Source organism: Panthera uncia, chromosome D4 (assembly GCF_023721935.1).
Source record: "Panthera uncia isolate 11264 chromosome D4, Puncia_PCG_1.0, whole genome shotgun sequence".
NCBI classification, from domain to species: Eukaryota; Metazoa; Chordata; class Mammalia; order Carnivora; family Felidae; genus Panthera; species Panthera uncia.
The window spans coordinates 25625831-25648173 of record NC_064807.1 but is presented as its reverse complement, the minus strand read 5'-3'; the positions used below and the strand labels follow the sequence as shown (position 1 = coordinate 25648173).

The 22343-nt window shown below is 38.4% G+C and overlaps 1 protein-coding gene across 6 annotated transcripts in view; it reads left to right on the top strand.

Annotated features, from left to right (window-relative positions):
• AGTPBP1 (ATP/GTP binding carboxypeptidase 1) overlaps window positions 1-22122 on the top strand; it is a 160398-nt gene extending 138276 nt beyond the window's left edge. For 5 of the 6 annotated variants that reach the window (XM_049653537.1, XM_049653190.1, XM_049653318.1 and 2 more), the window contains 4 exons: window positions 1056-1187; window positions 3212-3388; window positions 7276-7436; window positions 21381-22122. In XM_049653537.1, coding sequence (XP_049509494.1) covers window positions 1056-1187; window positions 3212-3388; window positions 7276-7436; window positions 21381-21558 — 648 coding nt within the window. In that variant the 3' untranslated portion in view covers window positions 21559-22122. Of the gene's footprint in view, window positions 1-1055; window positions 1188-3211; window positions 3389-7275; window positions 7437-15145; window positions 15313-21380 lie in introns of all 6 variants that reach the window. The other variant, XM_049653386.1, reaches the window with a different exon arrangement.
• Window positions 22123-22343: the final 221 nt, after the last annotated feature.

Here is a 22343-nt window from a genome sequence, read left to right as displayed (position 1 = left end):
TATTCTTATTTTGTCAGGTTTAATTTTTAGTGTTCCCCTGAGCCCTTTCCTTATCTTTTTTGTCTATGAATATTGGTAACTCCTGGTTTTAAGTTTTAGGTATTGAACTTCACTGTTTGAATAGCAATAAGGTAACAGGATGTGTCTTCCAAGTTCTCAAACTGGTAGAAGCTTATTTCTGAGTTTGCTAGTGAACTCTGAAGCGAGTAAGTCTCGAGTATACACATGAGAGAAGGCGTGGGCACAGTGCTGAACACTACTGGACTGTGTATATATTCTGCTTCTGTTCTCAGCAGCTTTTGCATAGAATGTCCCGTTATATTATTGTTTGAATGAGGTAATCTTCCTCTGGGAAAGATAGGAAAACTTTGCAGAAGGTGAACATTGACATGCAGTCCTGTTCTTCATTTTTCATTTTAAAAATGCTGCTCTTAAAAATTAAATTGAAACCATACTACCCTTTTCTCAATCGTGTTTTTCATGAGCGCATTGTCTTTCTTTCAAATTACCTAAATTTTCAAATAACCCTTGGATCAGTGATGACTGCTGCTGTAGATTTGACCTATGACTGAATTTATTATTTTTTAAATTGTGAATAGTAGAGGGGGTGCCTGGGTGGCTCAGTCGGTTAAGCGTCCGACTTTGGCTCTGGTCAAGATCTCTCACTCCGGGAGTTCGAGTCCCTCATTGGGCGCTGTGCTGACAGCTCAGAGCCTGGAGCCTGCTTTGGATTCTGTCTCCCTCTCTCTGGCCCTCCCCCGCTCACACTCTCTCTCTCAAAAATAAATACAAATAAATTGTGAATAGTAGGTATATTAGAGTGGAACTCGTGGCTTGATGCAGGCCCTAGAAAGGATTTAGCCATTCTAGAATTAATCATAGATCCTTTCCAGAACTAGATACTATTACTTTTATTAGTTCTACTTATTAAATGGTGGCTCTGTTACAATGAAAGGGCAAAGACACACAGAGCTATTTATTGTCTTGTTATTAACTAGCTTTATTTGGAAATATATGAATTTGGAGGTTTTTAACTTTCAAAATATATTTTCAAGGTTTATTGTGATTATCATGGCCACTCCCGAAAGAAGAATGTATTTATGTATGGCTGCAGCATCAAAGAGACAGTATGGCATACCAGTGATAATGCAGCTTCATGTGATGTCGTGGAAGATGTAGGATACAGGGTAATTATCACAGATAAGTCTGGACTTTGGGGATTTCAAACACGTATAACACTACAGAAACTAATGTAACATATCCCAGCCACTCAGACTCTGCAAGTGTTGCCATTTTGCCATTTTTTGTTGCAGATTGTTTCATGTTAAGTAGTCTAAAATTTTTGCTTTTCGTATTTAGATTTTAATCTATTGGGAATTTATTTTTGTATGAGAGTTGGGGATCTAATTTTAGTGTCCCCATATATAACCAGTTGTCTCAGCACCATTTATTAAACAGTACATCCTTCCTGTGCCGATTTATAAAGCCATCTGTTACGTACCATGTTTCCACACCTCTGGGTATGTGTTGAGGTATGCCAAGGACTGAAGGAAGATCTTACTGCGTCACATCTTATGTGCTTTCCATTAAGGGCACAGTGGCTTTCCTACTGTATTTGCACCTAAACAAAACACCCCAGGTTTTTTTCCCAAAAGAATTTTGATAGCATACCACTGCCCTGAGCAGAAATTCAAAGGCACATTTTCTTTTTTGGTGTCCTCTCTCTTCTTCCCCTTTCCCAAATAAATAAAATGACTATGCTTACATTTACATTGGCCATCTAATTATTATTGTTTTGAAAATAACTCTTTTACAAATATATTGAAAAAACATTTTTTTAATTGTGTGATAATTAAAAACTTGCATCAGATTTGTTGGTTTTTTTTTTTTTTAAATGCCTTCTGGGTTTTGAGGCTTAGAAATCTCATCCAAAGATTTAAAAAATAAAGTTCCACGTTTATTGTTTTTAATTTCCTTTTGAAATTTTACTTGCTAATTGTTAAGTTTAAATTCTTAATCCAGTCAGAACTGAACTACTAAAGAGTGACTTCAGCTTGTTTTTCTCAGTGGCTTTCCAGTGGTGCCAGCAGTTAGTGGGTGATCGCTCTTCTCTCCACTAATAATGATTAAAAAAAAATGTTTATTGGGGCACCTGAGTGGCTCAGTCGGTTAAGCATATTCTTTGGCTCAGTCACGATCTCACAGTTGATGAGTTTGAGCCCTGCATCAGCTCTGCTGACAGCTCAGAGCCTGGAGCCTGCTTTGGATTCTGTGCCTTCCTCTCTCTCTGCTCCTCCCCTGCTCAAGCTGTGTGTGTGTGTGTGTGTGTGTGTGTGTGTGTGTGTGTGTGTGTGTGAGATTCACTCACTCTCTCTCTGTCTCTTTTTTGAGCATGGGAGGGCAGAGAGAGAGAGGGAGAGAGAGAATCCCAAGCAAGCTCAGTGCAGAGTCCGACACAGCACTCGATCCCAGGAACCGTGAGATCATGACCTGAGCTGAAATCAAGAGTTGAGATGCTCAACTGAATGAGCCACCCAGGTGGCCCTCCACACTAATAATTCTAATTTTTACATCTGCCTTTGGTTCTAGTTCTGAATTCTCTTTCTTTCTAGAGATGTATCTACTCCTACACGGTATCACAATTTAACTTCCCTTACGTATATAATTAGGTTAATATCTGTTAGATTATTTCTCTTCTTTCAGAACTCCCCTGTCTGCCTTCATACTTACACACACCAGGTGAACCTGAGAATAATTTGAAGTTGCAGAAAATGTTGTGGGCATTTTGATTGTGATTGTCTTGACTTTATTGATTAATTTAGAGGTGGTTGACATTTATAATGTTAAATCTCTTAATTAGTAAGCCATTTTTCATGACTAAAGTTGTTTTGGTTTTTAAACATTTTTTTTTCAAAATTTGAAACATTTTTTACCATAGTTTTTGTTCACCTGTTGGTTACTACTGTGAATGTGATCCTTTCTCCCATTTTGTTTTCCAACTGATTACTGTTTGTCCAGGAAAGCAGAAAATTCTGAATTTGTAAAGAATGGTTTTGATGCTTGGAATAGCAGAGGACAAAGTAAGAAGATTCACATGGCCCTGCTCTGGTCACTGTGCTTTCATGAAAATGTTTAAAAACTAAAAAAAAAGTGTTTTTAATTAAAAAAAGCCCTCTTGAAATATTGTATTCTGTCATTCTTATTTTTGCAGACCTTGCCTAAGATACTGAGCCATATTGCTCCAGCATTTTGCATGAGCAGCTGCAGCTTTGTAGTGGAGAAATCGAAAGAATCCACGGCACGTGTTGTGGTTTGGAGGGAGATAGGCGTACAAAGAAGCTATACCATGGAAAGTACTTTGTGTGGCTGTGATCAGGGAAAATATAAGGTAAAACATCTCAGGACTTTGAGTAGTAAAAAGTATTTAAGGACTTTCTTTTCATACAGCGTTCTCATGGTTTATATTAAATGGCACATTTGTTACACTGAGCTATTGCAGTCATGACCTTGAATCCTATGCAATTCTTTTTTACTTCTCTGTACTAAATAGCTTGCTTTGGGTTTTTATGAAATCTTGGTTGAGTCCATCTACATTCATAATTTTTAAGAAGGCATGTTGTGGTACACATTTTAAATACCAATTGGTAATTTATAACGAGCTGTGCAAGTAGTACATGATTAACACAAATTTTGTATCATTTTAATTTGTTGGATGTTAGCGTGTTTTTATGCATTTAGAAAATAAACACATTACACTTACTTGTAAAGTTTTTTATATTTAGATTTTGTGTGTGTGTGTGTTACTTTTAAATGCATATCCCTTCCCTAAATTTTTTTCTTGCTATAGACTTTTATTGGAAACAACTGGAGTTTTAAGTTTACTTTTGAAACTAAAGACTAATAAAATATTAGGTGACGTTGAATTTTTTAATTTGAAAGACTGAAAAAATACGCAATCAGCTGGAGCTTAGATAATCAACAGCAACCTAATAAATATTACAAATACTTATTTTTCTTGCCACAGAAAGATTTTCATGTGTCATGCTAGTTATTCTTTATTCTGTTAGGTTTGGTTTGGTAAGGGGGGAAGAGGAAACTGAATCTAATAGTGATCTTTATATACCTCACATACAGATGGTTGGTTATAACTTTATGTGTGGAAGGAGTTAAAAAATCTTTCAAATGGTTAGTATTAAAAATGTAAACATATTATAGGTAATGTCAAAAAAGCTTAACTGGAGAGCCTAAGTAATAACTGTTACAGTCTGTATCCAACTGAGAAGAAATTGTGTAGATTTTTCAACTGACATTGAAATTTTGGGGGCCTTGTAGAGTAGAACTTAATGAAATTTCAGTACTTTTTGTTGAGTGACTTCCCTAAATTTTAGGTTGACCACAGTATATTATTCTTCCAAAATGTAGTATCTTTTGAATTCAAATACTGTAAAACAGTGACTTCTCATCTACCAAGGATGTGATGGTGGTAAAAGATAAAATGTACCAGGGGCGCCTGGGTGGCGCAGTCGGTTAAGCGTCCGACTTCAGCCAGGTCACGATCTTGCGGTCCGTGAGTTCGAGCCCCGCGTCAGGCTCTGGGCTGACGGCTCGGAGCCTGGAGCCTGTTTCCGATTCTGTGTCTCCCTCTCTCTCTGCCCCTCCCCCGTTCATGCTCTGTCTCTCTCTGTCCCAAAAAAAAATAAAAAACGTTGAAAAAAAAAATTTAAAAAAAAAAAAAAAAAAAGATAAAATGTACCAGAGCGCCACTCCAGAGCCCAACCCCCGCCCCCTAATCATTGCTGTCATGGACAGCTTTGGCAAGAGTCTCATATTCTGTAAGTGTGTAGGATGGGAAAAAAGCTTAAGAATGAATCACTTTTGTATAAGACAATAGGTGTCTTCTAGGAGAAAAACCCTTAAGCTATATGATGTATGGAAACAGACTGTAGATAACTTCTTAAAGAGATGCTTACACAGTCAGAAGAGAAGGCAATTTAAAGCATCAATGTTTTTGATGCTCCCCTCTGTGGGCTGGAAGAGAAGTAGAGAAGCTGAGACTTGCATGCCTCTTGAAATCAACTGTAGCATATAGCAAAGGTGTTTCCTTATTATATTTGGATTCTACAGATAGACTGTCTTTGAATTTTACAAATATTCTATTTGTAGGGACGCCTGGGTGGCTCAGTCAGTTAAGCGTCCGACTTTGGCTTAGGTCATGATCTCGGGGTACATGAGTTTGAGCCCAGCGTCGGGCTCTGTGCTGACAGCCCAGAGCCCTGGCCCTGCTTCGGATTCCATGTTCCCTGTCTCCTTGCACGTCCCCCATTCACACGCTCTCTCTCTCTTTCTCTCTCTCAAAAATGAATAAACATTAAAAAAATCACAAATATTCTATTTGTATTTTGATACATTAGTTTGATCATTTAAAAAGCCACATTTAAAAAAATAGTTAAAATATACTTTCAAACCTAAAATCTTAGACCACTTTTTTAAAAAGTTACTTTTTAGAAAGAAATCTATAGACTTAAAAAAATAAAATGGATACCTAGTAAATGCTCATTTCTCTTTTATATAATTTAGTTACTAGAGCTACGTTAATTTAAAACTCTTATGGAGAGAAGTATCTCTTACTAATCAAGTTTTTTATTAATGTCTAAAATTCAATGCTGTGATGATAACATATACTTTTTATGAAAGCTTTTTTTGTTATTGTTAATAAACTTAGGGTTTTTAGAGCAGTTTTAGATTCATAGCAGAATTGAGTAGAAAATACAGAATTCTCAAATACCCCATATGTCCCCACACACCTAATGTTATACTTTTCAGACTTGTTAATGTTAGCTAATAAGTTATATGAGTTTAACGATATTTTAAGAAACCATTCTCTTCACCTCAGGAATGCTCTTATATTACTAGATTTTAGGCTGTAAATGGTCTTTATTTTTATTTTCTGTGAACTAATTCAGAAACAGCCATGCCTTTCTAAAGCTTTTTAATTAAGAAGGCAAATAAATGTTCTAATAAAGTCAGGTCACATTCCGTGGAATGTTTGGACATGGGTAAACTAAGCAATCAGTTAGTCAATCGTTATTATAAAGGAATGTGCTTTGGGGGTTAGTAACAGTTTTTACGGTTCATTTTCTTCAGTTACCGTGTGCTTTTAGTCTGTTCATTGAAAAACTGTTTTAAAGTAACTTCTCTAAATGATGTGTGCTCTCATTTGCACCTGCAACTTTTGTTGGTGTGAGAATTCTCTTATTTTAGAGATTCATTTTTATCTGAAAATTCAGTGATAAGCAGTGTCTTGGTTTATGGCCATTTTTATCATTTTATGTGGTAACATTTAACTTTTGATAAACTTTATATTGTTTATTGGGAAACTTCCAGTTAGAAAGGGTAGAGTTGGGGTAAAATTTTCTTCTGCCCTCACTAGACCAGATTTGAAATAGGCATTCTTAATTGACATGGAACATAGGAACTTCTTTTACTGCTACCTCATTGGCCTAGATCTGTCTGATTCTTTTTGTTTGTTTGTTTGTTTTACATAGGTACCTTTCTTTTGTTGGTTTTTGCTTACCAGTTTCTTTTTATTTTTAAAAAAATTTTTAATGTTTATTTATTATTGAGAGACAGAGAGAGACAGACCGTGAGCAGGGGAGGGGCAGAGAGAGAGGGAGTCACAGAATCCAAAGCAGGTTCCAGGCTCCGAGCTGTTAGCACAGGGCCCGACACAGGGCTCAAACTTATGAACGGCGAGATCATGACCTGAGCTGAAGTCAGACACTTAACCGACTGAGCCACCCAGGCGCCCCTTTACTTACCAGTTTCTTTTATCATACAGTAAAAAGTATAAGGTAATGTTTAGGTCTACAAATTAAGGCCTTGATTTTTACACTACAATATTTTAACATTGGCATCCAAAGTCGTGGATTACAAGAAATACTAGCAATATCTTGCAAAAATGTAATTTCACACATGAGCCCCAGAGTAACATAACCACAAAATGTTTATTTTTTTTCCCAGTGTGTTGGTGAAAATTGTTTGCATGTAGCAAATGAGAAATAGACATTTTAGAAATGGTTTTTTTGAGACCATTTCCTTTGTGATCTAAAATAATCTTGTTAAGACATTGTGCTTGTTGAGTTGTAGGTACTTACAAAGTACCAAGCTTTTAATTTTATTAATATAATTATAAATTTCTTATATGCAGTTGTAATAAGACATAGCCAGAGGATAGCAAATGTCCTACTTATATGTATGAAATTGCTTTATTTCTAGGGCCTACAGATTGGTACTCGAGAATTGGAAGAGATGGGAGCAAAATTTTGTGTTGGTCTGCTGCGTTTGAAAAGACTGACATCCCCATTGGAATATAATCTGCCTTCCAGCCTGCTTGACTTTGAAAATGACTTGATTGAATCGAACTGCAAAGTAACGAGGTAAGACACACTTGTTTCATTCCATTATGTTGTAGCATAATGTTAGACTTCATTAAATTAATTAAGTAGAGGAAGGGGACAGAGATGTTGATAGCCAAAAGCATTTTTAGAACTAATATAATTAAGTTCACACATCTAAGTTATTTACATGTTTAATTGTTACAAATTGTAATAATATCCTTCATTCTTTTAACATTGATGTTTGGATGAGACTGTAATGAAATATCCTTATATTTTGAGTGCATTTTTAGTGATCTTACTGGTTTACCTTTAACCCAAAAATAAGCAATGTGGAAAACAGTGCTTAGATAGTATCTAATTAATTAATTAATTTTATAATTTACATCCAAGTTAGTTAGTATATGGTGCAACAGTGATTTCAGTAGATTGCTTAATGTCCCTTACCCATTTAGCCAATCCCTCCTCCCACTACCCCTCCAGCAACCCTCAGTTTGTTCTCTGTATTTAAGAGTCTCTTATGTTTTGTCCCCCTCCCTGTTTTTATATTATTTTTGTTTCCCTTCCCTTATATTCATCTGTTTTGTATCTTAAATTCCTCATATGATGAAGTCATATGATATTTGTCTTTCTCAGACTAATTTTGCTTAATAATACCCTCTAGTTCCATCCACGTAGTTGCAAATGGCAAGATTTCATTCTTTTTGATTGCCGAGTAATACTCCATTGCATATACATACCACATTTTCCTTATCCATTTATCCATTGATGGACATTTGGGCTCTTTCCATACTTCGGCTATTGTTGATAGTGCTGCTATAAACATGGGGGTGCATGTGGCCCTTCAAAACAGCGCACCTGTATCCCGTGGATAAATTCCTAGTAGTGCAATTGCTGGGTCATAGGGTAGTTCTATTTTTAGTTTTATGAGGAACCTCCATATTGTTTTTCAGAGTGGCTGCACCAGCTTGCATTGCCACCAACAGTGCAAAAGAGATCCTCTTTCTCCGCATCCTCACCAACATTTGTTGTTGCCTAAGTTGTTAATGTTACCATTCTGACAGGTGTAAGATGGTATCTCATTGTGGTTTTTATTTGTATTTCCCTGATGATGAGTGATGTTGAGCATTTTTTCACGTGTCAGTTGGCCATCTGGATATCTTCCTTGGAGAAGTGTCTATTCATGTCTTTCGCCCATTTCTTCACTGGATTATTTGTTTTTTGGGTGGTGAGTTTGATAAGTTCTTTATAGATTTTGGATACTAACCCTTTATCTGATATGTCATTTGCACATATCTTCTCCCATTCTGTCGGTTGCCTTTTAGTGTTGCTGATTGTTTCCTTCGCTGTGCAGAAGCTTTTTATTTTGATGAGGTCCCAGTAGTTCATTTTTGCTTTTGTTTCCCTTGCCTCCGGAGATGTGTTGAGTAAGAAATTGCTTTGGGCAAGATCAAAGAGGTTTTTGCCTGCTTTCTCCTCGAGGATTTTGATGGCTTCCTGTCTTACATTGAGGTCTTTCATCCACTTTGAGTTTATTTTTGTGTATGGTGTAAGAAAGTGGTCCAGGTTCATTCTTCTGCATGTCACTGTCCAGTTTTCCCAGCACTACTTGCTGAAGAGACTGTCTTTATTCCATTGGATATTCTTTCCTGCTTTGTCCAAGATTAGTTGGCCATACATTTGTGGGTCCATTTGTGGGTTCTCTATTCTGTTCCATTGATCTGAGTGTTCTTGTGCCAGTACCATACTGTCTTGATGATTACAGCTTTGTAGTATAGTTTGAAGTCTGGGATTATGATGCCTCCTGCTTTGGTTTTCTTCTTCAAGATTGCTTTGGCTATTTGGGGTCTTTTCTGGTTCCATACAAATTTTAGGATTATTTGTTCTAGTTCTGTGAAGAATGCTGGTGTTACTTTGATAGGGATTGCATTGAATATGTAGATTGCTTTGGGTAGTATCGACATTTTAACAATATTTGTTCTTCCTATCCAGGAGCATGGAATCTTTTTCCATTTTTTGGTGTCTTCTTCAATTTCTTTCATAAGCTTTGTATAGTTTTCAGTGTATAGATTTTTTACCTCTTTGGTTAGATTTATTCCTAGGTATTTTATGGGTTTTTTGTGCAACTGTAAATGGGATTGGTTCCTTGATTTCTCTTTCTGTCGCTTCATTGTTGGTGTATAGGAATGCAACCGATTTCTGTGCGTTGATTTTATATCCTGCAACTTTGCTGAATTTATGAATCAAGTCTATCAGTTCTTTGGTGGAATCTTTTGGGTTTTCCATATAGAGTGAAGAGTGAAAGTTTGACCTCCTCCTGGCCGATTTGGATGCCTTTTATTTCTTTGTGTTGTCTGATTGCAGAGGCTAAGACTTCCAATACTATGTTGAATAACAGTGGCGAGAGTGGACATCCCTGTCTTGTTCCTGACCTTAGGGGGAAAGCTCTCAGTTTTTCCCCATTGAGGATGATATTAGCATTGGGTCATTCATATATGGCTTTTATGATCTCGAGGTATGCTCTACTATCCCTACTTTCTTGAGGATTTTGTTCAAGAAAGGATGCTGTATTTTGTCAAATGCTTTCTCTGCATCTACTGAGAGGATCATATGGTTCTTGTCATTTCTTTTATTGATGTGATGAATCACGTTAATTGTTTTGTGGATATTGAACCATCCACTGCCCTTTTCAAGTTCACTGATTCTTCTATTTGATCCAGTCTGCTGTTGAATCCTCTGTTGAATTTTTCAGTTCAGTTATTGTATCCTTCAGTTTTGTAATTTCTTTTCAGCACGTTTTTATATTTTCTGTCTCTGTTGAAATTCTCACTTTGTTCATTCATTCTTCTCTTGACTTTGGTGAAAATTTTTATGACTGTTATTTTGAATTCTGTATCAGTTAAATCACTTACATTCTTTGAGATCTGTTTCTAGGTATTTATGTTGTTTTTTTGTTTGGAATATATTCCTCTGTTCATTTTCAGTGACTTGTCTGTTTTGGTTCCTGCACATTAGATGAACCTAGCCGTCTCTCCCAGTCTTGACAGAATGCTCTTGTGTAATAGATGAACCTCCTTGATCAGCCTGGCTTGAGCTCCTAGTTGTCTCTCAGAGTTTTGTGATTGCCCAAGCCTCTTTTTTTGTTCTCAGTCACTCCCAGTAGTTGAAGGTGCCAGGTCATGGTAGTATCCCAAAAAGGAGGATCATAGTCAGCACGTAGATGCAGGATGATTAGGAACTGGACCCTCTAGCAGCAGCTGAGAAAATATGTGGTTAAGCCCCTTCCAGAGAAAAACTGGGAGATGGGCATTTTTGCCTATTCCCTCTGTGCTAGCCTGAGGATAAAGCTGCAGGAGGTGCCTCTGTGCCTGGTCAGAGCTGTTTTCCTTGCTTGCTACCGTAGGATGGGACTAATGAATGCAAGCCCTGTTGGCTCCTAGGGGCAGGCCATCCTCAGGTCTGTCTCTTTGGAGGCAGCCACAAAAGCTGAGGGCCAGATGTGTGTACAAGCTCCTTTCAGGACCGTATGGGGGACTTGCTTTGATTATTGGAGCCCCCTGAGGGGGGAAAGCAGGATATGTATCTGCTGGGTTCCCCAGTCTCTGAAGAGGATGACAACCCACAGTGACTGCCAAGTTAGAAGTCTGGTCCTTAGGCTGCAGCTTTTAAAATATACACTGAAACTTTTTCAGGGGAGGACTGGGAGATGGGCAGTTTTGCCTGCTCCCTCTGTGCTGAACACACCATACACACACACACACACACACACACACACACACACGTACCTATATACATGCATACATACATGCATATATATACCTTTGCACACATATACATATGAATACACACACACACACAGATACACGCTTGGGCACAAGTCCTGCTGACTCAGAGCTAGGTGTTTTTTTCTAACCGACCTTTAATTCACCCATGCTGTCTTTAGCTGGGTCTAATCTGATGTGAAATTTATCTTTTTAATTTCTAATTGTAGTTAATTAGGGGGATTAGAAAAAAAACTCTAAAAAAACCTCTTTGCGGAGGGTTGGGGGGATGATTTACGAAAAATTGAGAAATGTTACCCTGGGGCATAAGATCAGTAGCCAGTATCCTGGGGGGCCACTCGGACTTGCTTTTGAGCAGACTTTCTCTTACTCTCCAGACCCCCATTTCTGTGTTTTGGCCCTAACAGAATAGCCTCTGTGACAAAACTCTTTGGGAAGTCATCTTTCCATCTCTCTGAACGAGGGAATAGCTTGAGGAAGGTGATCTGAAGGTCTAATTGCTCTTTATAAAGACTTTAAATCAATTATTCTTTTCAGTTGCACCCTGAACACCAGTATCTCCAGTTTCTCAGCTTTGCTGCAGCTTTTGTAATGCAAATCCGTGCATCCCTGTTGGCTTCCCCTGTCCTATGGACTTGAGCAAAGTGGAAGTTGGAACCTAGGCCCTTTCACTTCATCCATCTGCCTCCATCTGCCAACACTTCGTTGAGATCTCTTCTTTGCTTTTACTCCCTCTTTGGTTTTCTTTTTCCTGTGGACTGTCCTTTAGAAAATAAGTTATTCTTTTACAGTCATCTTAGTTGCTCTTGAGATTCACTGTAGTTACCGGAACTTCTAGAACTTCCTTTTCAGTGAAGCCTGCGGTTGAAAATTAATCGTGTTTTTTATTCCCAGGGCATTCATTGGAAATTACACACATAAAACATTTTAACTATCCCCGATTGTATTTGTTGTATAATAAAAATTTCATCTGATGTAACACTGAGTCTACATTATATCTTTCTTAGGGGGTGTGTTTCTTTTAGGTCTAAGCTGGGAATATTGGTTGAGCTCATTTAAAAGCTTACAGCTATTGGGGCACCTGGGTGGCTCAGTCGGTTAAGCATCCGACTTCAGCTCAGGTCATGATCTCACAGCTCGCGAGTTCGAGCCCCACATTGAGCTCTGTGCTGACAGCTCGGAGCCTGGAGCCGCCTTCAGATTCTGTGTGTGTCTCTCTGTCTGTCACTCCCCCACTTGTACTGTGTCTCTGTCTTCCTCTGTCAAAAATACATGGACAATAAAAATAAAATAAAAGCTTATAGCTATGTAGTATTTTTGTACTTAGCAAAAGTGTTTCTATTTTACCTAAACTATTAAAATAGTCCTTTCAGTGACTCTCATTTAAAGGATTTGAGAATTGATACAACATTTAACAGTGCTTCTCATCAGATTATGGTGAGGGGGACTACATTTCAGGATATTAGGTATATAGAAGAAGTATTTGAAGTTTGAGTATATTTAAAACATTACAGGAAAGTGAAGCTGAAAAATACCAAATTCTGTACAATATTTTATAATAAAAACATATGCTCATGTTTAAATGAGGCCTAATTAGTCTCTTATAATCAGATAGTATTTGGATGTCTTTTTTCTGTTTTTTCTTTTCTTTTCCTTTATTTCTGTCTTTCTTGAGATGGAGTCACACAGCATAAAATCAACCATTTTAAAGTGAAAATTAATGAAGTGAATAATAATATGTTCACAATATCGTACAACTATCAGTTCTAGTTCTGGGAACTCTGTCTAGTTCCAAAATGCTTATATCACCCCCCTAAGGAGACCTTCATTACCCTTAAGCAGTCATTTCCAGCCCCTGACAATCACTCGTGTGCTTTCTGTCTCTGTGGATTCACCTGTTCTGGATATTTCAAATAAATGGAACCATGCAGTGTGTGACCTTTTATGTCTGACTTCTTCAGTTAGCTTGTTTTCAGTCTCTGTCTGTGGTGTAGCATGTATCAGTACTTAATTTGTATTTGTGTGTACAGCATGGACATTAGAAAATGGGGTGAGAAATTGTTCTTAATGCAACTAATAAAAATAAATAGGACTTAAGCTGGAGAAAACCTTTAAAATATGCTTAGCATTTGTTCTACTTTATGTCAATGCTTTTTTGAAAATCTAATTTGATGTGTTTTGATAAAGATAGAGTACCTGACTTCTAATAAAGTATAGGGAATGAGTACAGGTCTGTAAATGAGTTAACAGTATAACGTTTTGTGGTTAAAGGCTCTACCCCTGCCCCTAGCAATATCAGAGGGACTGGCGGGAAGTTATTGGTCAGGTGTAGTACAAAGATACTCATTGCTGCAGACTGTTAACACATGAATGAAATACTAACCTATGTATTTTCTGTGCTTTCTTCGTGTGAAGCTAGTGTTTATTTGTAAATATGTAGGACCTTTTTCTTCTGAGAAAATTAATATTGTTAAAGAGAAAATTATTTGTGACACTTCACAGAACAGGAAAGTGGACTACTCAGGAGGATTGCTAACAAGGGGGCTTTGTACTTTGGGAGGGAGATTGGGCTCAGTTGTGAATACAGTGAGGAACACTGGTGACTTAGAGCCAGGGAGTAGAGTAGGGGATTGGCAGTTGGAAAGTGACTAAGAGAAACCATCCCAGGTAAGGGAGATTCTGGCTAAACCTACTTGACGGAGTTTTTGCTGAAAGCAGGCCAGGCTGATGAGATACAGAGAGTGGGGGATTTCGATAAACTGACTCAGCAAGATTTTTGCTACAGCTAGGCTAAGCAGGCAGAGCCCCTGACTGAGGACAGATCCCAAGGTCAGGACCTAGTCTGAAAGAGGACTGAGAGCAGCTGGACTCAAGCTTGGTCACAGAGAGAATCTGTCAGTACAGATCATTTGTGGCCACATGTTAATGGCAGTATCTAATACCTAGTAATGTAGTAAAGCTTACTCATATTGATGTGCTTTAAAATTTTTTTTTTTTTAATTTTAGAGAGAGAGAGTAGGAGTGGGGGAGAGGGGCACAGAGAGAGAGAAAGAATGAATCTGAAGCAGACTCCATGCTCGGCATGGAGCCTGACACGGGGCTCAATCCCACAACCCTGGGATCATGACCTGAGCTGAAATCAAGAGTTGAATGTTCAACTGATTGAGCCATCCAGTCGCCTCTAATGTGTGTTTGCTCTGTTTTTTATGTACAGTTTATTATTTAATCAAGCTAATCCTTAAAAAAAATTCCTTTTCAATGGCTGTGATGCACATGCTTGAGGCTGTTGTGCATTTCTGAGAGACATTTATTGCAACCATGTAGAAAATTCCTACAGCTATAATTGCATTAAAATATTTTCTAGGCAGGGGTGCCTGGGTGGCTCAGTCGGTTAAGTGTCCGACTCTTGATTTTGGCTCAGGTCATAATCTCGTGATCCATGGGTTCGAGCCCCGCATCACGCTCTGTGCTGACAACTCAGAGCCTGAAGCCTGCTTCTGATTCTCTGTCTCCCCCTCTCTCTGCCCCTCCCTGGCTTGTGCTCTGTCTCTCTCACTCTCAAAAATAAATAAACATAAAAAAATGTTTTTTAAAGAATATTTTCTAGGCAGATAAATCATGCCATATAATTGAAGGGTCATATCACAACTCCTAGTCCACTTGAAATCATAGTTGCTTATAACTAAAAGTGAACCATTTGTGTTTTTGTGAAATGCTCTTGTACCCACAAGTACAGAGGAGCCTAAAATCATCTAGAAAAACAAAATGGAGACTTACATGAACACTTCAGGACCCCAGGGCAGATTTGATTATAATGAAAGCTTTCAGGCTTATTGTAGGAGAAGGAAATGATCCTTATCATTGAGATCCAGATAAGTATCAAGTTAGTTATTGTTAGTCTCTAAGACAGCTGTACAAGGAATTTGATGATTGTAGATATTTATTCATATTTATGTGCTATATTCTCAGTAACCTCTTCGAAGAATGGTTATTCCTCTCAATAAGTGCCTATTTGAGACTTCAAAGTAAGAATATGGCATATCAGAACAAGGAAGAATACATATTCCTTCAAAGAGGCTTCATTCTATCCTCTGGCAGGTGTAGAGTAGTCTGGCCAGGGTCTGAGCAGACTTGAGGTAGGTTTGCAGAAATTGGGAAGCTTGTTCTCCCTGGGTTCACCTGTCCCCTCCCTGCCCTCCCAAGGTCACGATTGGTGGCCTAGGGCTTCTCTTTGCTTCAAGGAGGCACCTCAAGACAGCCCTCAATTCTATTGTTTGTGTTCTGTTTGTTTTGCTGCTTTCTGCTTTGCTTTTCAGCCTCTTGCACTATGTATTTAAAGAATTTGTCACATGCCTCCAGGGGAAAACTGTTGGGGTCATATCTCTGCAACTCCCTTCTTTCAGGAAACTTGGCAGCTCTGAACTCCAATTTTTGCCACCAATCCTTTGAAATTGCTGAAAGCTCTGATGACTTCTCTGCCTCTTAGCAGCTGCCCTTGCCTGGCCTTGGTTCCCTCTGGACTTTGCCCCACGCACCTTTTCTCTTGGTTGATTTTGCTTTGTATCCTTTCACTGTAATAAGTCATAGCTGTTAATACAACTGCGTGTTGAATCCTGTAAATCTTGCTAGCATGTCACCAAACCTGGGGTGGCCTTGGGACCCTCAACACACATGCCCATTTTGAGTTTCTGTTAAGTTCAATTATTATCTCCGAGATTTTCATGTTCTATTGAGAATGAACAGAGACAGATGATAATGTAACCATTTTTCATATGTGTGTAAACCCAGACTCAGAGATGAACTGACCCAAGATCATCCATGTGGTAATTCTTCACAAAACCAGGAATCGTGCCCACGTCTAACCCAGAATTCCCCTGTACTTTCGTTGTATCTTGTATCTGCCAAGGAACTAAGCAGAATTGCTAAAAAGGAATGGTTTCAGCCTTTGAAGCTGTCCAAATTATTGGGAAGCTTAACTGTTTACCACTTTCATTACATATAAGAAATGTTTCTAGATCAATAGTAAAATAAAGTAAGTTGGAGGTTAGTGACTTCGTTACTATTTTTTTGAAGGCAGCTTAGTCATATATTATTTTCCAATGAAGTATCAGTAAATTAACAACTTTCTTTACTTTTTTTTCCCCCAAATAGATATCCTCTTATTAGAAATTCTAACTCTGTGTGTAGGTATGCACGTGTGCAGGAATGTGCAAATACTTATGTATACACTGTGGTCAGTTAAGACCGACAAAAATTGTTACTTGTATTTTCTATGGATAATTTTGTTTGCTTTGTGATATTTAGTAGATGCCGAATCTCTTATGAGCTAAGAATCAAATTATATAAATGGAACATTCTCTAATATTTAGGCAGATAGAGATTTTTCTTTCACCTGAGACCTGATATTTGAATACAAGAAAGACATAATCGGCAAGTCACAAATTGGTAATTTGGACAATGGAATATTTTTCTGTTTGTGTATCAATTTCAGACTTTCTCCCCTAGGATATGTTCATTGTGCTGTCTAAAAACAGTAGGTTAGTCTCAAAACTGTTGAAGAGGACAAGGTTAAGGTAGGATTCTGAGTCACAAAAGTAAGGCAGTGGTTTTAGTCAGGGGCTTGGCGGCAGCCCATCGCCTGGGCTCTGTAGGAATTAACAAAGATTGATTAACCTTTTTTTAACAGATTTTATTAATTTCATAATAACATTTTATATTTGTCTAACCTAAGAATTTATAAATGCTTTCCCACTTTACTACAACAATTTGCGAGGTAGTAGGTCTGATATTGTGATCTCTGCTTGTACAGTAGAGAAAAACCGGTGTTGGAAACCAAGGACATGACTTGCTCAAGGTCCTGCAGCTGGTTAGTAGAAGAGGAGAGGCACAGACCCAGAATTTCTGACTCCATAAACAGTGTTTTGCTTCTTTCATGCTTGTATAGGGAACAGAGCTGCAGCTCTGCCTTCTGGTGTCTCAGATGTCAAGTCAGCTCTCATGCAAGTAGTTGGGCACACACTGAGGGGGATGGTGAATTTCTTAGGTTTAATTTTGTGTATGCTTAATAGTTTAACACAAGGATAGCCAGAACACTTTCTAAATCTGAATAAAGCAGAATTTTTTGTTATCTTTAGAAATCAGTTGGAATTTTAAACCTTTCTGCATCTCAATGACACCCTACAGCAGAGAATTTCAACAGATTCATCCTGTGAGAAAGTCATATGGGTGAAGATTTTGGTATTTTTCCTGAAGCGGCATGAGGAAGATTTGGTTTGGGACTAAAAATGCTATTCTCTTTTAGAATCAAATGTTTCTTATTGATTAAAATCCAGAGTAGAAGGATGTTAGGGTAGGTGAACAGAGGCCAGTTATTGGAGAATGAAGCAGAAACAGGCAACGGGAGTCAACTTAAATGAAGAAAATTAGGGGAACAAGAAAGTCGTGGTGGGAAAAAAGTAACAGTGACAGGAAATAATTAAGTGCTGATTAGAGTTTCTTTTTGTGATTGAATTATTACTTGAATTCCTTTCTGTTGATGTCAAGGGATTATTTATTTTATAACTCTAGGGCAAATTACCTTCAAGTCTTTCTCTTCTTATCTGAAGGCTATTGTGAGATAATGTATAGGAAAGCCCTTCCTAAATCATGAATTGTTCAAAACATATGTTGGAATTATTAATAAAAGCAAAGCTGAATTGCTGTGATTGGTCTTGAGCCTTAAGTTTTTTTACTAAAGTATAATCAGTGAGATGGGGTAATGTAAAAATCGATGGTCTCATTGGCTCCGTGGCTTCTTATAAAGAGTTCAGCAAACATTTGTTTAGGGCCTACAATGTATCAAGCACTTTTGGGAGCTGACAGGAGGTACTAAGATGAGTAAGTCACAGTTCCTGACCTTAAAGTGCTTAGGAAGAGACAGACCCACAAGTCAGTGGTTTCACCTACATACCAGAAGTGATCGGACAGAATGTGCAGGGTACAAAGGGAATACAGAGAAAGGGCACTTATCCCAAGGTGGGCTTTCATAAAGGAAGAACATCTAAAGATGAGCCTGAGCTGCAGTTTGAAAGAAATGTGAGTCGTTGAGAGAAGGAAGGTGGGAAGTATGTCCTAAACAGAGGAAGGAATGTCCGTGAAGGTTTGTCATGTAAAACGTGAGGCAAGAAGTGGTTCAGAGATTGACTGGCAGGACTGCTTGCTGAGAAGTGTGGTTTTACGACTCACTGAGTGGATGATTTGGGGACTAGGACAAGTGGCATAGGCTTGGTAGGGAGACTGGTGAGTTCCATTGTGAACATACACTTGAGGTACATGTGAGATAGCCATGCCCGGTATGCACAGTGCGAGTTCAGGGGCGAAGTCAGGGCTAGAAATTTGGATGTGGAAATGATCGGAACGCAAATGAAAATGTGTGAGTTTACTCAAAGAGGGCATGCTTATGAGAACAGTTGGCCACGAGAGCATTTTTATACGGAGGATGAAGAGCACTTGATCAGCAGGGAGGAGGGACAGAGGGGAATGAAGCACGACAGAGGAGAGGAGTGTTGGCATTCCTACCATTTAAGTGCAACAGAGAGATCTAGAAACAATGGGCTGGAGAGTGACAACTGGAATACCAGTCGGAAGGCTGCTCTCAGGGGAGTGACAGAGGTTGTCATCTCCTCCTGTTCCCTTCGTCTCGAGATTCCCCCAGTTCTTTAACCCCTAAGCCTACTCCTCGCTCATCAAGAGCACTGATAGCCCTTCACCACTGCTGGACGGACTCTATATTTCAGCCAGAGTGTAGACCTTAACGAAGCAGAGGCCAGGAACGCAACTTGGTTAGGACCTGCAGAAACAGACGTCAAAGTTTGAGTTACAGGAATGGAATTAGAGTGTGAAACCCACCAGCTCTGGGGTATCGGGATGGGGGATGCCAGAACACGGATGAAATTTATGTCACAGCATATGAAGGAGCCAAGATCGGGAATTAACAGGCTCACATTATTTTCTGAACATTCCTTATTACGGGATTTATTTGAAATTTCCAGGAGCTTTGTTTTCCAGGTTATGCTTTTCAGCCTTAAAAAAAATGCTAATCAGCATCTGATTGCTCCAAGTCTCCTTGATGTCTAGGAGCTTTTTTTGGCTTGATCTTAGGCATTTTTGTTACTTCAAAATCATACTTCCTCTGTTTCCTCAGCTTGTAAGAGTAGACTTTTCCTTTAAACCCTTTCTCTTAGTTCAGATTGATTAATATTCTAGTGCTCAGCTTCCCATGTAGAACTAGGTCCTTGCTCTGACCTCAGTGTAGTGGCTGGGCCTCCTGTAACCAGCTTCCTTTATGCCAGTCTATTTTCCTTGGTGATGGTATGGGGGTTCAGGGGTGCATCGGAATTCTGTGTTCCATAGACTTCCTGAACGATGCTTGCCCACCCACCCACCGCATGGATTTTGTGCTCTTCCTAGACATTGGGAGACCCCGCAATGCTGCAGGTAACTACACTGCTCTGGTCACAGTCCCTCATCACCATGGAGCCAGCCTCTACAGTCCTGGTTGGTGTCCTCAGCCCCTGTACCAGGAGAGTACATGGCTTTTGAGCAAACCTGCCTCCTCCCTTGCATTTCCACGGTCGTTTCTTCTTGTTAGGACAGTCTCCAGGAGCAAAGTAAGCAGGTTTCTCTCCTCACTTCTTTCCTGCATCCTTTGCTTTAGCCGAAGCCTCCATCTTTTCTAAGTGTCTTCCACGGATGCTGTGATTCACCTGGGACACCCTGAGAATGTGAATCACCAAACTCAGGGAGGGATGAATTATTGTTTTTCAAAAGAAATAAAGAGAATAATGGTCATTTGAAGGGGCAAATATTTTTTTGCCTTTTAATCTAACACTTTTTCTAAAGACCTAACAGTTTCATGATAAATACTTTAGTTGCATAATTGAATGCGGTGAAATAGTTCTTGTGCGTGTTAGATAGTTTGTAAAGTCTCACATCGTCCTTCGGGCCACTCAGCTGGCTTATCAGGACTGCTGCATAATAGTGCAAGCTCTGAACTTTTTAAGAAGTTTGCTATATAAGATCAAGGTGGTTTCGCAATCTATTTTTAATGAGCGGGAGAAAAACAACTTTAGGAAAAAAGATAATCTTACCAGATGAGTTTTGCTTTCTCATTTCAGAAAATGAGAACCACATAATCCATTAACTTGTCTTTCCTGCCTGAACTTCTAGATATCTGAACCGAATTTAATATTCAGTGCAGGACTTCTTTCATGTGAGCTGCCTAATGACATTTGCTTCTCTGTTCATTTTAACAGATTATTGTTCCCTTTTTATTGTCTTGATTTTATGGCTTTTAATTGCACCCATGGTGGGAAATCCTGTTTGGAAGCAGGTGGGATATAAACAGACATCTGTGTGAAATTAAGATAGTTTGGGTCACAAAATGGGGACATTGAAATGCTTCTATAGTGTTTCTTTGATAACACTGTGTGTGTGGGCATGTGCACACGTGTGTAGAAAATCTCCCAGATGGGGAGAAATCCGAATACTGTGACTTTTTGAAGAGGAAAGAATATTTTACCCTAGTGGAAAGGTTGTCTTTATCCCAAACAACCTACCTAATGAAATATTCAGAAGCACTTAGTGCTTTTAAGCAAATATCTTATTCTGTGTCTCAAGGGAAAGTAATTAATCTGGGTGTGGAGCATTCACTTGTTTTTCATTTTTATTCTTGACCAATGGAAACCGGATGGGTGAGTGCATGGGTTGTTTTTATGGCAAATAATCATTGTATAGACTTAGAATAAGTGGTTTCAGTGTTTAAATACCACAGTTTCTTATAATGGATGAATTATACGATAAATAAAATAAAGTTTATTGAAATGGTCTGTTTCTTTTCGGTGATTAAAATAGAACTTTTAACCCTGCAAATTGATGAAGTCTTTTAAAAAGGCAACCTCATGGGAGAGTTTCTTGTTTTTTGTAGCTATCTAACTATAGGGTGGAGACTGACAGTCTTTTAATATAATTAATACTTAGCATTTCACCCTTTATGGTTTCAGCTATTACAAATCTTTTAACTTGTTCATTTGGATAACATCTTTAAAGCTAATGCAAACTCTTACATTATATTGATATCAAAATTAACCCAATATGGTCAAATAGCCTTATGTTAGAACCTTAGGATCTAATGAAGTCTCATGTGCTCTATGTGCTCTGGCCACAGCCCTACCACTTACGTCTTGGATGAAGATGAGCCTCGATTCCTCGAAGAAGTGGATTACAGTGCAGAAAGTAATGACGACTTAGATACTGAATTGGCAGAAAACGCAGGAGATTATGAACCTTCTGCTCAAGAAGAAGCACTTTCTGACTCCGAATTATCAAGAACATACCTACCTTAAGCCTTCTACCATCTCTTGTTAACTGAAAAAAGAAATGAAATATCTTGGGTTTTCTTACACAGGAAGTTTGAGAGAAAAGAGTTAAATAGCTAACTCGAGAAAGACAAAAAGTAACTTGGGCCTGTTTGGTTTCAAGACAATAAATATGTTACTAATTCATGATAACATTGGCACTTGTTTTATTTCAGATATTCGGTGCACTTGATACCGCACTGAATGATCAAATACTGGATTTACCTGTTTTTAAAAACCTGAGTATCACTGCATGAATTTTTATCTTTAATGGTTATATCCTGCATCAAAGGGGTAAATTTTAAAGTGTGTGAGAATATAAAATCTGAATTCTAGAGTGGTTGAAAATCCCGAGTTGTTGAAAACTAATATATATGTACATGGATTTCTCTAGCTGTGACTGTGTAGTGTGGTTAGACATCGAAGATAAGACTGTTTTTCAGAATCATGTTAACTGTGGAGTTGCGACTGAAATCACCCAGAGTTTGCCTTGAAACCATTACAGTCTCCATTTACCAAGTTAAACAAATAAAAGCTGTATTAAATATTGGATTCATTTTGTCATCCTTTTTAACCAGCCCAGATTATTTGGTTTGTGGAAACTTTGTGAGGCTATTATAAAAATCCAACATCTGAACACGCTGATAAAAACTTGTGAAAAGAAAAAAGGGCCGAATTTACCGGTGTTAAGTTTTTACGGTATACGTGAAACTGTACCTATTGTAGAAGATACATTTGAACAGCTCTCTTCTCTAAAACTGTGTCTCGTGGGT